The sequence below is a fragment of the Lactuca saligna genome, chromosome 2 (assembly GCF_052625555.1).
Source record: "Lactuca saligna cultivar CGN05327 chromosome 2, ASM5262555v1, whole genome shotgun sequence".
NCBI lineage: Eukaryota > Viridiplantae > Streptophyta > Magnoliopsida > Asterales > Asteraceae > Lactuca > Lactuca saligna.
This window is the reverse complement of record NC_136418.1, coordinates 101,282,179-101,299,182: the sequence shown is the minus strand read 5'-3', so window position 1 is coordinate 101,299,182 and position 17,004 is coordinate 101,282,179. Positions and strand designations below refer to the sequence as shown.

The 17,004-nt window shown below is 30.9% G+C and overlaps 2 protein-coding genes across 3 annotated transcripts; one reads left to right on the top strand and one right to left on the bottom strand.

Moving 5' to 3' along the window:
* The first annotated feature begins 7,028 nt into the window (after positions 1-7,028).
* On the top strand, positions 7,029-9,540 carry LOC145029928 (uncharacterized). Its single transcript, XM_078978372.1, has 2 exons — positions 7,029-8,897; positions 8,974-9,540. The coding sequence occupies exons 1-2, from the start codon at positions 8,412-8,414 to the stop codon at positions 9,538-9,540; spliced, it is 1,053 nt and encodes a 350-aa protein (XP_078834498.1). The 5' UTR covers positions 7,029-8,411.
* A 377-nt stretch (positions 9,541-9,917) lies between these two features.
* LOC145031255 (uncharacterized) lies at positions 9,918-13,827 on the bottom strand. 2 transcript variants are annotated; one of them, XM_078979777.1, is made up of 6 exons: positions 12,267-13,825; positions 11,252-11,592; positions 10,954-11,089; positions 10,736-10,875; positions 10,539-10,662; positions 9,918-10,348 (listed from the first exon to the last, which is right to left on the bottom strand). In XM_078979777.1, exons 1-6 carry the CDS (start codon positions 13,621-13,623, stop codon positions 10,038-10,040), a joined length of 2,409 nt encoding a protein of 802 aa, XP_078835903.1. In that variant the 5' UTR covers positions 13,624-13,825; the 3' UTR covers positions 9,918-10,037. The 2 variants fall into 2 exon arrangements, with proteins under 2 accessions (XP_078835903.1, XP_078835904.1); XM_078979778.1 differs by having other exon boundaries at positions 10,264-10,348; positions 10,539-10,586; positions 12,267-13,827.
* Positions 13,828-17,004: the final 3,177 nt, after the last annotated feature.

Sequence of the window (17,004 nt, the reverse complement as noted above, 5' to 3'; positions counted from 1 at the left end):
TCCAAATGTGGAAATAAAAGCTTTAAGTTGATATTATGATTGTGAATGTTTAGTTATTGTGTAGTAAATAGTGGATTTATCATATTAAGATTTGAATTTTATGTAAATAATTGTAACTTGACAGTATTAAGTTGTGAATTGACTTTATTAAATAGTGAATTCTTAATGAATATTGTGTTAAAATTTGACTTATTTATTTACGAATGTTTGTATTACTTTCCTTGTAGATATATAATTTTTTTATGTTGTATAAATATGTTAGAATATATTAGTTTCTACTATTATTTTTCGTTAAACATCGAGCTATTTTTTAAAATGTTTTCAATAAGAGATTTTGAATGTATCCAACATTTATATTTTATTAAACAAACTTTTTCATTTCTTAGTTTATAAACTACTTGCTTGCAACTTGTTGTCGGACAACCATTAGACCGTCGACGGACCATCGTCGGACAACCATCAGACTAACATTAAATTCAGTAGCATTTTTCTGGTGGTATTCACAGCTTAATAAAAACATATTGTAACTATTATTTATTTGCTAATAATTTTTTATTTTTCCAGCCAAAATATACAAAATTTTAGTAAAAAAATAGAGTTATATCATGAAAAAAAAAGCAAGTTTCTTTTTTCTAAATTTTAGACTTCTTAAAAAAAAAAAAAATCATGTATAAGAAATATTTAATATTCGCAGTTTAATAAACATATTAATTCACAGTCTATTAATTTCATTCATACATTCTTTCATATTTTAACACAAATTTTATATAATATACATAACTTAATACAGTCCTCTATCAGTTTAATACATATTACACTAATTTATACATTCATAAAAGCCAAACTCAAACTTTATCATCATCACAAACTACCACACATCGCCATCACCCACATGTGTCATTGTAGCAACTATTATTCATTCCAAATCATATATGTACACATCATATTCATAGTTTAATAAAGGGAAAACTACAATAAAGTTCATATATATTGACCTCATAATCGATTTAGTTCTTATATATTTTTTTTATTCAATTAAGTCCCAAATACCGGTAATCGTATTCAATTTAACCCTTTGACCCGGTCAACATGTCATCCAACTTTCAAAAATTACATATTCGGCCCATTTCAAAATTTATTACAAATTTGGTCCAAAATTTACATTTTTGGCCCAGATTCTAATTTTTTTTACAAATTTGGTCCAAATTTCACACTTTTTGCCCAAATTTTAGAATTTGATTATGAATTCATCCTAACTTTAGTCTTTTTTACAACTTTTTTTCTTAAAAGTTTGTTTCTAATAAGTTTTTTCTTTAAAACTCATATTTATACGAAAAAAAACATATTTTCACATAAAAATCTTATTTTTTCTATATAAAAACTTTTTTTAAAAAACTTTTTTATATATGAAATATCTAATTATAAAAATAGGTTTGGATTATTTGTGTGATTTCTTTTAAAAAATCAATTAAAAAATTTAAAGTAACCCTAAATTATACTATTAAATTATAGTTTGTCAAAAACTAGTTACACTAGTTACCTTAAATTAAAAGTAACCCTAAATTATACTATTAATATAGATATTTTAATATATGTTCTATTTAGTGTGTATTCTTTTTTCTATGAGATTTTAATATAGTTGTTTATATGTATTTTTCAATCTGTTGCATCTTCGTAAATTAAATCATACCTTCGATCACATATATATGACAAAAGGTGTGTAAAGTTATTCTAATCTCATATATGACAATCCATATTGATTTCAGTAGGAGTTGTACCTATCGACGTTTGTAATACTTTTTTACATTTGTTAAATGCCATTTTCTGCCAAAAACCTTCTTATCGATAAATGACAATAGCTCCATTCTAGATAGTTATTTTTTGTTATTACAACAAACAAAATTGACACATGAATCCGATTTTACAAAGAAGTTTAAATAAAGAGATCCAAAGTGATGATGAACTATATGTATGAACATGTATTCAACGAGAAACAAAAAATATGAAGTTTTCAATATGTAGCATCTTTTATTATTTAATCTTTTCCTATAAATGTGATTAAAGAACAAATAAATAATATTAAAATGAGTGTAAGTAGTTTTTGACAAACTATAATTCAATAGTATAATTTAAGGTTACTTTTAATTTCTTAATTGATTTTTTAAGAGAAATCACACAAATAATCCAAACCTATTTTTATAATTAGATATTTCATATACAAAAAAGTTTTTTAAAAAAGTTTTTATATAGAAAGAATAAGATTTTTCTGTGAAAATATGTTTTTTTTTTTTGTATAAATATGAGTTTTAAAGGAAAAACATATTAGAAACAAACGTTTGAGAAAAAAAAAGTTGTAAAGAAAACTAAAGTTAGGATGAATTCATAATAAAAATCCTAAAATTTGGGTAAAAAGGGTAAATTTTGGACCAAATTTGTAAAAAAATTTAAAATTTGGGCCAAAAGTGTAAATTTTAGACCAAATTTGTAAATTTGTTGAAATCTGGGCCGAAAATGTAATTTTTGAAAGTTAGATGACCTGTTGACTGGGTCAAAGGATTAAATTGAATACGATTACCAGTATTTGGGACTTAATTGAATATATATATATATATATATATATATATATATATATATATATATATATATATATATATATATATATATATATATATATATATATATATATATATATATATATATATATACTAGTGGTGCACCCGCGCAAAGCGGCGGCAAAGAATGCAAGCACGAAGTAAGTAGTCTTTTTCGGGAATTATCTTTCGTTTGACATGTGCCATGTAGTTTTCTTTTAGCAAATATTACCTTTTGGAACACATATCGAATGGTTTTGTTTTGGCTAGTAATTACCCTAATGTTTTGGGGTTTTTGGATTACATGAAATAGATGAATCTAGTTCAATTGCCATAAAACATATGCATATAAAGTATGGGTGAGAATGAAAGTCGGGTATACACCTTCAGAACGGGAACCTGGTTAGAAATGTCAATTCCATAAGCAGAACCCATGTGAATGGGACTGGTTCTTGTTCCTAAAATTTCGTATTAGTCGATTTTTTTTCTCTCTGATCATAAAAATATTATTTGATGAGGTCATTGAATCAGTTAGTTCTCTTGTTTCTCTTCCTTTGTTTCCCTTTCTATTGAAATATCTACAATTTTTTTTATTTCTATTCATGTTTTTTGGGGGTCTACAACCATTATGTGGTCTGGGGTTACATCCGGTATGGGATCCGTTCTTATATTTATAGAACCTTTACCCGATGGGCACTCGATGAATTGAGTTTTTTAATGAAAAAGAGTTTATAAGTATAAATGAGTGATCTTTTAAGACCGAAGTTGAAGCTCTTTTAAGTGTTGTGGGACAGTAATCACATAAGACTATCATTCCAATCACGAATTAGTTATCTCAAACAATGAAAATTGTCCCAGCTTGTTGCGGAACCCTGTTAGTGCACCCCTCTATCAAACCGGGTATGAAATGTTTAAATAGATGTTATCTCATTAATTATTAATATTATGAGGGTATAAACTTATAGGACAAAATAATGACACTACCTATACCTTGATGACCAACTACATCAAATGTTCTTATAAAGTTACCGAAATCTAAAGTTATCCCACATTAATAGTCAAAATTCAATGTCATGGTCAAACATAAATTTGTTGAATCGAAACCTGAATGCAAAACAATTAGTGTATTTTAATTATTTTAATATTTAACCAAATTATATACAGATTAGTTGAATTTATGCATTTTTTCGGAATGAATCTACAATGTAATGAGATTTTGGTAATTCAATTTATATTGGTTTTTTAAAACCAAAAATAAAGATTTTAGATATATTGTTTTTTAGTTAGGAAAAAATAAAACAAATAATGATGGTAAATAAAAGCAGAATTGCAGTCCATCAATAGAAATAAGAGCAAGATACATGTGATCCAGGTGGGGATCATTTTGGTATTTTGGCACCAGTATAAAATCATCATGCAAGAAAAAGCAACGCATCGTGTTTCTTTGTGCAGATTCAAAAGCCATATCCCATGGTTTTAGAACCATATTCCCAATATGCTTCTATGATGTCCATGGCAACATGACACATTTGCATATCATCTACACCTAGTCTGCGCACACCCAAACAAAAACACAAATATGAAGAAAAAACTCAGTCCTTATCAGATCACAAAATGGAAGATGCAAAAATAAAATATAAGAATTAAAGTGAAAATCAACCAATAAATTTTTAATAATTTTTTTTAACATAATCAAACCAATAGTAACAGAGCATCCAGGATATGAAAATTTTAAGGGTTCACAACCCTGTATTTGTAAACTACATTCGATAGACATGACCGTCCCAAAAATATAAAATAAAAATGTTAAAATCATAAGGATAAGGTCCACAACCACCAAACATAAAATGTGAAAAGTCATTTGTAAAAAAAAGTATGCATAAAAATGAAGAGAAAAGTAACACCGGAGGAGAGAATTACAAATGAAGATGATACCACGTTCTCATCTTATCTTCGCTCATGTCAAACAATATATGTATTCCCATATGTATCATAAACTAAGTCATAAAATTTTGTTCCAAAATATAATTAATTTTGTATATCTAACATAATCATAATAGTCAAAAGGAAAAGAACTATTACCATAATGTTTACAAAACAGATGAAACTGATCCATTGGTTGTTCCTGTTCGTTGTGCAAGATCTAAACACACAATAGATAAACATTAATCAAATTTCTAGTTACTATGACATATTTCAACACATGTTGAATAAAAAATCCATACAGAATAGGGTAAGAAAAAGATGAAGGCGTAGAAATTTACATCTAATGGACAATAGATCATTTCCCTTACATAATCACTTTTGAAATCGTATAACCATCTCTCCCAAATAATTTTTTATGGTCTGTACATCCTCTATAGGCCATCGACTTGTATAAGCCATATGTTGAATCATCATCAACATTTGATACCATTCTCAGGTAATCTGATAAGTTGGAACAACAGAAAAACACAAAATTAATGCATATTTACCTAATCAAAATGTATTCTTGATCGGTGCAAGGTGTTGGGTTTCTCGATTTGTTAAATATGAAATCAACAATCGAGGAGAAAAGAAGAACCTGGAAAACTAAAATCAACATAAGCAATTTGATCAGTGTTACAATTTTTTCTTTTGGTGTGGTTCATCACTGGAATAATGGTGCCAGGGCAAAGTCTCTGTGGAGACGACATTAAGAGACAATAACTGGAGGCAACCTAGGGTTAGGGGTGTGTGACGTTGGCATTGATGGTGACGGGATATGGTTAGGGTTTATCTTTTCGACAAAAGTTATAAGCCTGGTGACATACGGGGTTACGAACGGCGGTGGCGACAAATGTGGACTTCAAGGGCATCGATCATCCAGTTGAGTGGGAAGACCATTTGGGGTGGTCAGTGACTTGCTTCTAGGTTGTAGTGGCAATGTCAGTAGGGGTGCTAATGGAGGCCTGTCGGAGATTGAAGAGAGAAAGTAGAGAGACGGAAGACGGAAGAAACGACGACTGATGGTGTGTAAATGGTATTAGGGTTTTCTACCCTAATTTACAATGAAAGGAGAATGTAGACGTTTTCATTGTATGCTTATAAAAATTGTACATTATGTTCTAATAGGTGTACCTCTTAATTTTCAAGAAACATCAAATATGTTTTATATAATAGTAAAGAGATATATATATATATATATATATATATATATATATAAGGGTTAAATCGATTATGAGACAAATATGTAAAGACTTTATTGCAGTTTTCCCTTTAATAAACCAATTAATTCTTTAATTTAAATTTTTAGGGTTCTTAACCACACACACATATACACACACACTCTCTATCTCTATCTCTCTCTCTCTCTCTCTCTCTCTATATATATATATATATATATATATATATATATATATATATCTACGTTTCTATCAAACGTCTAACTCAGGGGCGAAGTTACCTTCATACAAAGGGTGTCCATGGACACCCCTAAATTTGAAATTTTATTTACAAGATATATCATAAGAGGACACCTGTTGGAAAAATAAAATGGACACCCTTTGGATGTAATATGGATGTAATAACACAAAAGAGATAATAATAAATTGAATGTTTACATTTTGACAATCGATTCTAAATTATTAATGCTTACAAAAAAAAAAAAAAAAATCAGAAGCATAAATTTAGGAGTTAAACAAACAAAATATTTTTCAAAAATATAATAACAAAATCTTTCAAATATAATATTTTTGGTAGAAAATTAACGAAGGAAAACTAAAAACCTAAAAAACAAATTACGATTTTTCTAGATCCGCTGCCAAACCCTTCGTCTTCTCAACATTGAATTCCTGTCGGCCGGAAGCAATTATTTAGTCTCGCCGACGAGCACAGTTGAGGCCCTTTACGATCTCTGGCGACCGCAATCTGCCTTGAACCTTTGTTGGACTCTTGTTTCAACGTTCTTGACTTCTGGTTCTGCATCTCTGATCTATCAATTGTTGCATCCGTTTGCATTTCTTACCATCTCCGTCTTCAGTTGAAACTTGAAAGGGCTTCTCTTGCACTTGATTTACTTTTTAGGTAAAATTGTTTCTCTTTTTTTTTTAGAACTCTGGCATATTGAATTTAGCTATTTGGTGTGGTGTAAAAGCATCCAACGAGTGTTATGTATATGAAGTGTATGAAAAGTCAAAGTCTATAAAACTAGAAAAGTCATACTCTACACCTACAATAGTACAATTACTTTTGTGATGATATATGTCAGGCACTAGAGACTAGAGTCTTGGAAGTTGGTATAATAAATAATAAACAATTACTCTATTAGAACCTAGTTTACCTTTCGTGATTCTATTTTGATTTACATACAATTTATTTTGACGATTTATTTCTATTATATTCATATAAATTTCATTTTGTTTCATATATAATTTGTTTTTTATTTTATACATAATCTGTTTTGATGATTTATTTAGGCATAATGCTAAAGTTTTTTAAAAGAAAAGGTGAGGCAAGCTCTTTATCTCATGATCATGATATTCCACGACCAAACGATGAACGAGCACCTTCTTTAAAGTACACGAGAGTTGATTTAATTACACTTCCCGCGGACCTCGGAGAAAGGCCAAGTATGGGAGTGTATCATGTAAATCAACGAGATGAGATTAGAAGAGCCTACTTGCAAAAAGGACCTTATCAACCTCGTGCTCATTCTTTCCAACAAAGAGAGATTGGAGGTAAACTTCGTAGATTTAGTTCCTCTTGGTTTGATGATCATAAATACCGGCTAGAGTATAGTATTAAACTAGAAGCCGCATTTTGTTTATGTTGTTATCTATTTAAATCTGAGATAAAAAACAAAGGTGGATCAGATCATTTTGTAAAAAATGGATTTAATACTTGGAACAAGAGAACAAATCTAGATCTTCACAATGATGGAAGCCCACATAATATGGCAATCCAAAAGTGTCAAAATCTGATGAACCAAAGACAATCCATAGCTACTGCTTTTGACAAGCAAACTGATTTGATGAAGACCAACCAACGCATTAGATTAAATGCTTCTATAGATTGTGCTAGATTCTTAGTGTGACAAGCGTTACCTTTTCGGGGTCATGATGAAAGTGAGGACTGGAATAATAGAGGTAACTTTCTTGGACTTCTTCAATTTTATGCTGATCGAAATGATAAAGTGGGCAGTGTTGTGTTGAAGAATGCTCCAAAGAATTCACAAATGACATGTAGTTCAATTCAAAAGGACATTGTACATGTTGCAGCTAAGGAAACTATTAAGGCTATTGTGAAAGATATTGGAGATGAGCCCTTTGCAATTCTAGTAGACGCAGCACGTGATGTGTCTTGTAAAGAGCAAATGACATTGGTTTTGCGGTTCGTAAATAGTCAAGGAGTTGTTGTAGAGAGGTTTATTGGCATAAAACATGTCAGTGATACTTCGGCTTTGTGTCTAAAGGCGACTATTTATTCTTTTTTGACAGAATGTGGATCAAGTCCACATAGAATTCGAGGACAAGGTTATGATGGAGCTAGTAACATGAGCGGTGCATTTAATGGATTGAAGACACTAATTATGAAAGAAGTAAAATCTGCACATTATATTCATTGTTTTGCTCATCAGTTACAGTTAGCACTTGTGTTTGTTGCAAAGAATCATCCTGACATCAATGACTTTTTTGATTTGATTTCTCGTTTGGTAAACATGCTTGGTTCTTCCTATAAACGTCGAGACAACTTAAGAGAGAAACAAGCAACAAAAGTGGTGGAAGCATTGGCTGCAGTTTTCTTTTATTCTATCTTCTTTTTATTTTATGGTGTTTATGTTTTTTTGGTAATTTATTTTTTATGTTAATTTTAGGTGAAATTCAAAGTGGTACAGGTTTGAATCAAGAAGTCGGTATCAAACGACCTTGTGATACTCGTTGGGGTTCTCATTTTGGTTCACTCTTAAATATCAAGAGAACGTATTCTTCAATTTGTGAAGTACTTGAAGACATTAAGGTTAATGGTTACTGTCAAGATCATAGAGGGGAAGCACGTCGTCTCTTGAGGTCAATAAAAACGTTTGATTTTATTTTTTTCCTACACTTGATGGTTGATATCTTAGGGATCACAAATGATTTAAACATAACGTTGCAAAAAAAAGACCAAAATGTTGTAAATGCGATGCATCAAGTGAGATCCTCTAAGGCCAGACTCATACAAATGAGAAATGAAGGATGGGAACTACTTTCAAATGATGTTACTTTGTTATGCGAAAAATGTGAAATTGATATTTTGAATATGGAAGATCCATATTACAATGGAACAAGTCGTCGCAAAGGTTCACAGGTTAGAAACTATAAAGTTGTTTATTTTTTCAAGTTTCTAAATTAATCATTAACACATTTTTCTAATTAATTCACAGATTAACTACTTACATCACTATAAGATTGATGTATTTATTGCGGCCATAGATATGCAATCTCAAGAGCTTAACAATCGATTTAATGAAGTAAACACATCATTACTTGTTTCTATGGCTTCTTTGTGTCAAAGTAAGTCTTTTCAAGCGTTTAATGTGGATGAACTACTCAAGACGGCTATGTTTTATTCTAACGAGTTCCCAGAACGTAACATTGGAGCACTTAGAGCAAGTCTTCAAAATTATATTGTGGATGTACGTGGAGATGCAAGGTTTAATAACTTGAAGGGAATTGGAAACTTGGCAAAGATGATGATTGAAACAAACAAGCATACAATATACCCAATGGTATATCTTCTACTAAAATTAGCATTGATATTGCCTGTTGCAACATCCACAGTGGAACGTGCATTTTCTGCGATGAAGTTGATAAAGAATAATTTGTGTAATAAGATGAGTGATCAATTTATGAATGATTGTCTAGTGTCATATATTGAGAAAGATGTGTTAGATGGTATTAGCAACGATGTACTAATAGATTTTTTTAAAAAATATGTCAACACGTCGTGAACAATTGTAAGACATTTGTGAGTATTTTTTAAATTTATTTTGATCTTTCTTATTAAAGTTAATAATATATTTGGTTAAGATGATATTATTAACAAATCGACCCGATAACCAAATTTTTTGACCAATTTATTTTATCATTTCGTTTAAGTGGGACACATGTGAGTTTGAATCCTAGATTCGCCACTGGTCTAACTCCAAGAAAAACCGTTACCGGTGTCTAACTCTCAAGCTAGTGTCTCGTCTCATTAGCGGTATCCAGTGTTACCCTCATTTCTTGAGGTTGAGGATTCAAGTGTCGTCGTGGATATAGGTGGATTTAAGGAGTATTTTAGGAGAAAATTTGATTTGCATTTCAAAAAAATAAAAAAATAAAAAAATAAAAAAATAAATAACTTACTGTTGACTATTATAAACTGAAACAAGTATTATGAAGCCAAAATTGGTAAAATACAAATTATCAGGTTTCATATCGAGTACACTAACAAACAATTACCGGATCATATGATACCACTAATTCCTTCTAAGCTCTGTAAAACTTGTTCAATAGATGGTCTTTGTATTGATTCAGCTTGAGTACATTTTAGAACAAGTACAGCACACTCATAGGCACCTTTCAACGGGTAGTCTTGACCAAGGCTCGGGTCCACTATTTTTTTCACCTTTCTTTTGCTATGTAGCTTCGGCCTTATCCATTCCACCAGATTTTGCTCCTTGTTGGGCCGTGTCTTGTCAATAGCCCGTAGGCCCGTAAGAGTTTCCAATAACACCACTCCAAAAGCATATACATCGTTCTTCCCATTCAAATGACCTATACATGTACATGCTACATCGTGTTTAGTTGAAATCTTATTGTTACCAAATATAGGACAAATTTATACTACGTTTGGCTTATTTCAGTGTGCTAATAATTCAATTTTTTTGTCCCATGGATCATTTTTGATGTTTCATCTATGTAAAAGTTGTGAAGAAGAGTAATGAATTTAGAGGAAACTAATCACCTGTTGCAACGTACTCAGGAGCGACATACCCATGTGTCCCCATTACATCTGTCATAATATGTGTATCACCAATCGTTGGACCATGTATTGCCAAACCAAAATCACAGATTTTTGCATTGAAATCCTTAAAAAAAACAACCTTTTTGAAATGATATCATAAGATACAACGATTAATTAAATTAAGTACAATATGATACCTGATCAAGCAATATGTTAGAACTCTTCAAATCACGAAATATGATTTGGTTCTCGGTGCTATGAAGAAAGGCAAGTCCTCGAGCTGTTCCGATCATGATTTTGAGTCGCATTGACCATGAGAGCTCTAGTCCAGATCCTTCTACATTAGTTAAAAACTTTCAATTATATGTACATTTAGCTACCAATATATCATATTGAATAATAATTACATGCTTACTTTTTAATATGTAATTTTCTAGGCTCCCTTTGTTTAGAAATTCATAAATGAGGAATAGGTCCTTATCTTCGCAACAATATCCTACTAAATGGACTAGATTTGGATGATTCAACCTGCCTAAAATCTTCACCTCCGCCTGCATCCATGGTACCATTTCATCATTATATTAACGTTATCGCACCCAAAAATTAATTTAACAACCAAAATCAACAATGCAAGATATAGATACAAATTATGACGTCAGACAAAAACAAGTAGTGACACTTGGTGCAAAAAATTGGGCTTATATATAGATTACCTGCCATTCTTCGAATCCTTGATAACCATCAGTATTGAGTTTTTTAACAGCAACAGCCATCCCAGAAGCAACTTTTGAAGGAGCAAATGTTTCATGATCGACCCAACCATTGAAAACTTTTCCAAAGGCTCCCTCACCCGCAATCATATCATGACTAAAGTTCCTAGTAGCAATTTTAAGTTCAGCTACAGTGAATACTTTCAAACGAGAATTTATTCCTTCACCTTTGAAATTAACTTCATGGAAACTATTTGTTGTCTTGCTTTGCAACTGGTCTTTGTTAGACAATGTACATGGAAGAAGGCATATACTTTGCCCTTTCTTCTTTTCAGGTCGATCGACTGAAAATAAGGTCAAAGGAAAGACATTAGATCAATACAAGAAATTTAGACACTAGAAGCTAGAACTAAAAGTTGGCGACTATATTCATGGACATGTAAACTGTAGATATCCAACCATAACACTTCTTTCTCCCCAAAAGGGTAATATTTGGTGCAAAAAATGTTTCATCTATGGTATATTATTTTATTTTTTACAACAAAAAGAATATTCATTTTCAATAACTTATATTGATTTTCAAAATGTTTAATATTTGGTGGAAAGAATGATTATATATGTTCAACATATTACTCCATTTTTATACCAAAAAAATATTCTAGGTATATTTTTATTTCTAATATATATAGATTTTAAAAAATACCCTTTATAATCAAGAGTTTTTTTTTATGTAAAATTGTCTTACTTCCTTTATATATAACTTTGTCTTACTATAAAGTTAAATAAATTAGACTTATCTAAACTCAAACTTAGAAGACCAAATTGTAATATGAAAGTATAGCGCAAAAATTGTTGAAAATAATGGTATAACAGCAGATTTGAGACGTTATAAAATTTCTTTAAACCATTTTGGTGCAACAAATGGTGTTTGGTAAAGTAAAATGGTGAAAAAAAATAGGATTTGTTGGTTGGAAATGTAATACCGTATGAAAAACAAAGAGACAAAGAGGTTAATTACCAGGTGTGGCAGAGGTTTTCACTGGAAACATACTTCGGAACATTTTTGAGAAAGTTATCTTTCCACTCTTTAGATACAAATTCCCTCGTTCTTCGTTCTCATAACGACTACAACTTTCGAGTATAAAAGAATTCGCTTTCTCTTGCATCACCAACACAGCTTCAAGTTCGACTACCACCTCCGTCATAGTCGGGCGTTCTTTTGGACGAGTCTTTAAGCATTTTTCTGTGATTCCCACAAAAGCTTTTAAGCAATCAGGGATGATTTGGCCCTTCAAACCCTGGTCAATTATATGACTTAAATCTCCTTCTTTGATGAACCCCATGGCCCACCCAACTAGACCGAGTTCATTGTCCACAAGAGTTGGATCAATCGCAGGACGCCCACACAAAACCTCCAATAACACAACCCCAAATGAATAAACATCGGATTTCCTTGTGAGTCTTCGTGTCATGAAGTAGTTCGGATCGAAATACCCGAATGAGCCTTTTACATCTGTGCTCACATGGGTGAAAGGTTGACCTAATGGACCAATTTTCGACACCCCAAGATCCGAAACCTTAGCTTCCATGTATTCATCCAAGAGTATATTTGAGCTTTTCACATCCCTATGTATGATTCGGTGGTGGGAGTTTGTTCCAGTGTGAAGATAATCTAATGCACGTGCAGCCCCTATACATATTTTCAGACGCTCGACCCAAGAAAGTGGAGAGTTTTTAATCTTTTCAGAAACTTTATGCAAGCGTTCTCCGAGGTTTCCACCTGAGACATACTCGTATACTATGATCATTTCATTGAACTCATCACAGTATCCGACAAGAGAGACGAGGTGGTTGTGTCGGAACTTGGAGAGCATCTTGATCTCGTTCCAAAACTCAGTGGCTCCTTGATTAGATCGAGAATCCATCCTCTTGATTGCAACCCTAGTTGCACCATAGTCGATGACACCTTTATACACCTTACCAAATCCACCTTTTCCTATAACCATATCTTCACCGAAATCGTTTGTTGCCAATTTCATCTCTGTAAACGGAAACCGGCGGCATAGATGTTCCTGTGAGAAAGATGGTGGTTTTTTGTCGTTGGTTTCTTGAAGTTGACTCAGCTTAAAGACGATGATATTGAGAATAATCATGACAAGTATCATTCCAGTGACTGCTGATGGACAAAGTCCGAATGTTGATACTTGTTTTGCCTGTTGATCTACCCATCGATGATTGTTTCCGAAGCAAGAGCAATCGTGTTTTCCAATGGTGTCAACTGGATGGAAACCAGAGTTTGTGAAACTATCGGTCGATATGAATAGTAAACTGTGCATTAACATTGAGAAATAGCCTTTACACAAAGTCATCCTCATGGATTTTAAAGTTGACTGAAGATGAACAATTTCTGTAAGTAAACTTATAACTTATTAGTCAGCTTAACTGTTCTACGAGGAGAGTTTTACACAGGGTAACTGAAATTAATAACTTTCGAAGAGATTGCTCTTGCTGAATCTTTGTGAACGTGTTGCAGTTGAGTTACACGCGTTCGGGGGTTAGTGGTTATAATTTTCTTCCAATAGTTAGCAGCCAAATGTGTCATCATTCAACGTGAATGAGTCAGAGGGGGAAGGTGTCTAGACGTGAGTGACGTTGATTGACTTTCACATTTGTAGTTTACCTATGGATAAAAAGTTGTTTTGAATTGTTCTTGTTGACTTGTAAGGTTAGTTAGAGGAAGTAAACATCCCACATCAAACATTTTATTTGCCATCTAAGTTTTTTTTTTTAAAAAACACAAAAATTTGAATTATAAAAAAAGAAAAAACAAAAAAAATAAATGGAGAAGAACCAATGAGAATCATTTGTTTTTAGAAAAATAAAAATAAAAAACAAATACAAAAGGAATGAACCAATAACAGCTTTCATTTTTCTATTGATCCTTCTCTCTCTTCATCTTAAGCAAATAACGAGTTTTTCTTGACACCTCATTTAACACATTCTAGACGGTGGTGTTTGCATTCTGCTAGCGAGGCCAGCGAGGGTCTTGGCGACCCCCACTCCCATTAACTTTAGTGAGGTGGGAGTCCCAACTGCCACATCATCATTTCTCTATTATTATTATTATTATTATTATTATTATTATTATTATTATTTAAATCTTTATCAACTCACAATATATCAAAATCTTATTTTTTACAATCCACTCAATTCACTTAATTTTTTATTTTAAAATAAACACAAAGTAATAAAAATTATACAAAACTAATTTACATAATATTAAAAATAAATAAAGTAATTTAAAAACTAATTAAATAATATAAAATTTTAATTTGGTATAAGTTTTGATGCATAATGTACAAGTGATTATTGCATAAGTTGAAAATGATATACGGGTTAATGAAGCCGTATATATAACCCACTCAACCCAAAATATTGAAACTGTTCAAGAAGGTGTCCTAACTTGGAGGTACCGCCAGTACATCTCTTAAAATGTTCATGATACTCTCTTCCTTCCGTTACAATAGTGTGGTATTTTTTTTACTTATTATTATTATTAGGGCTTTTGATTTAAAAGTCCTTAAGTGTGTCAGATGTTGATGATTTTGTCCACATGATGATTTTTCGTTCATTAATATCCAAAATTTTCCAAGGTTTTTTTTTCCCTTGCTACCTATCATAGTAGGTGTCTAGGGATAAAACCGACAAAATTTAACAAACTTAAGGATTTTAATGTCAAATTTAGAAAATATACTTAGGATAAAAACATATAAGATTTATAAATTTGAGGGTTTTTTTTTTTTTTTTTGCAAATTTGAAAAATACACTAAGGGTATATACATCAAAGATTTGTAAAAGTGACAAAAGTGAAAAAAAAACTCAGCAAATTTTGGACATTAACAAACAAAAAATTGTTACAGGGACAAAACCAACAAAACCTGACAAACTTAAGGACTTTTATGTTAAAAGTCCTTATTATTATTTTATTTTCATTCTAAAATATAGACCTCACAATTTAATACACGACACGAACACGATACTAGTTTTTCGTGTATGTGATTTAGAAATTCATGTTTTGTGTTTATTCGTGTTTGACACGTATTTTAAATTTGTGTTTCGTGTCTTATACATGTCAAATACGAATTTACCTGTTTAGACACGAATAAGACATAATAAAAATCCGTGTTGACACGTGACACGTACAAATATGTATAAACACGTATGTATACATATATACTTTAGGGTTAAATTTTATATTTATAATATATTAGAGACCAAGTTTGTAAAACATAATAATTTATTTATAGCCCTAGCATAAAAAAAGTCATTAAAAACGTGTATATTCGTGTTTTTTCATGTTTTCGTATAACACGGTTAAAAACATGTTTATTCGTATCATGTCACGTATCACACGAATTTTTTATGTATCGAGTTCGTGTTTGATACCCTAAACACGTTTTTATAATTCGTGGTGTGTTCGTGTTTAACAAATTCGTATCATATAAATTCGTGTCTGACACGAATACATGACACACGGATACGAATTGTCAGGTCTCCTAAAATAGTTTGAAGGAAGTGGCTCGGTGCTACTCCCATGCAAGATGACAGACTCTACAGTGCCAAAATAGCACTTCCCCTTGGCCTCAACATGGTAATCAGCTGAGCTTCATTCCAGACGAGAGTATGGAGAGAAAAAGTCCAAATTTAAGATCTCTTCGTAATTTCCTTTTCCATTAATTAAAAAAAACGATAAATACGGCATCACAATCCCTCTTGAATAACAAGATTTTTGAAAAGGTATAGCAAATTGACGTGATGTTGACGTCGAGTATAAAATAGAAAACCATATTATTTGGTTTAATAACTTTTCTATAAAAAAAATTTTCCAAGCAAATTCAAAGATCTTAAAGTTATTAAATTGTAATTTTTTTAGATAACTTATTAAGAATTTTCTATAGAAATTATAGATCAATTAAAAAAAATTACGTAGGTCCTTAGACTCAATTTACTTATACATAGTCTGATTAGTCTCGCCATTGTGTGGCCCCTACGAGACTCGAAAACTAGTGTGCCAAAATTGATGTCCCTACCTTCAACTTTATAAGACATTAAATGATTATTTTGTATATTTTATTTTATTTTTTCTATTCAACTTACAATTAAGTAACGATAAAGAAAAAAAAAAAAAAATACAACCCATCACCTTTATTTATTATATTTCATGAACACAGTCTATTACATTTCATGAGCACAACCTCGTATTTCGTCTTCGTTTTTTCAACAAGCGGTGTAGATGTGGAATTAATTTTTCTCTACGTATCATTTTATGAGTTTTATTTTTTATTAAATTTCGTAATATTTTATGTGGTAATTGTAATAAATGTAGTAATAAATGGATATTAATTTCACTAATAAACTTACATTTAATTTTCAAATTCTTAAAATTAAAACACATTAGTTCCTTTTCTTTATTTAAATTATTTGTTTAGATTTAAAAGATAAAAGTATTTTAATTATAATAAATCATTATTTTTCTTATTTTCTTATAAATTCAAAGTTCTTAAATATTTGAACATTTATATTTATTTATATTTTTAAATTAAACCATGTAATACATGAGTCTTACAACAAGTGTGCGTGTGTGTGTGTGTGTGTGTGTATATATATATATATATATATATATATATATATATATATATATATATAAATTTTGCCTTATTACTTTTATATCTTGAATTTGTACTAACATCCCAAAC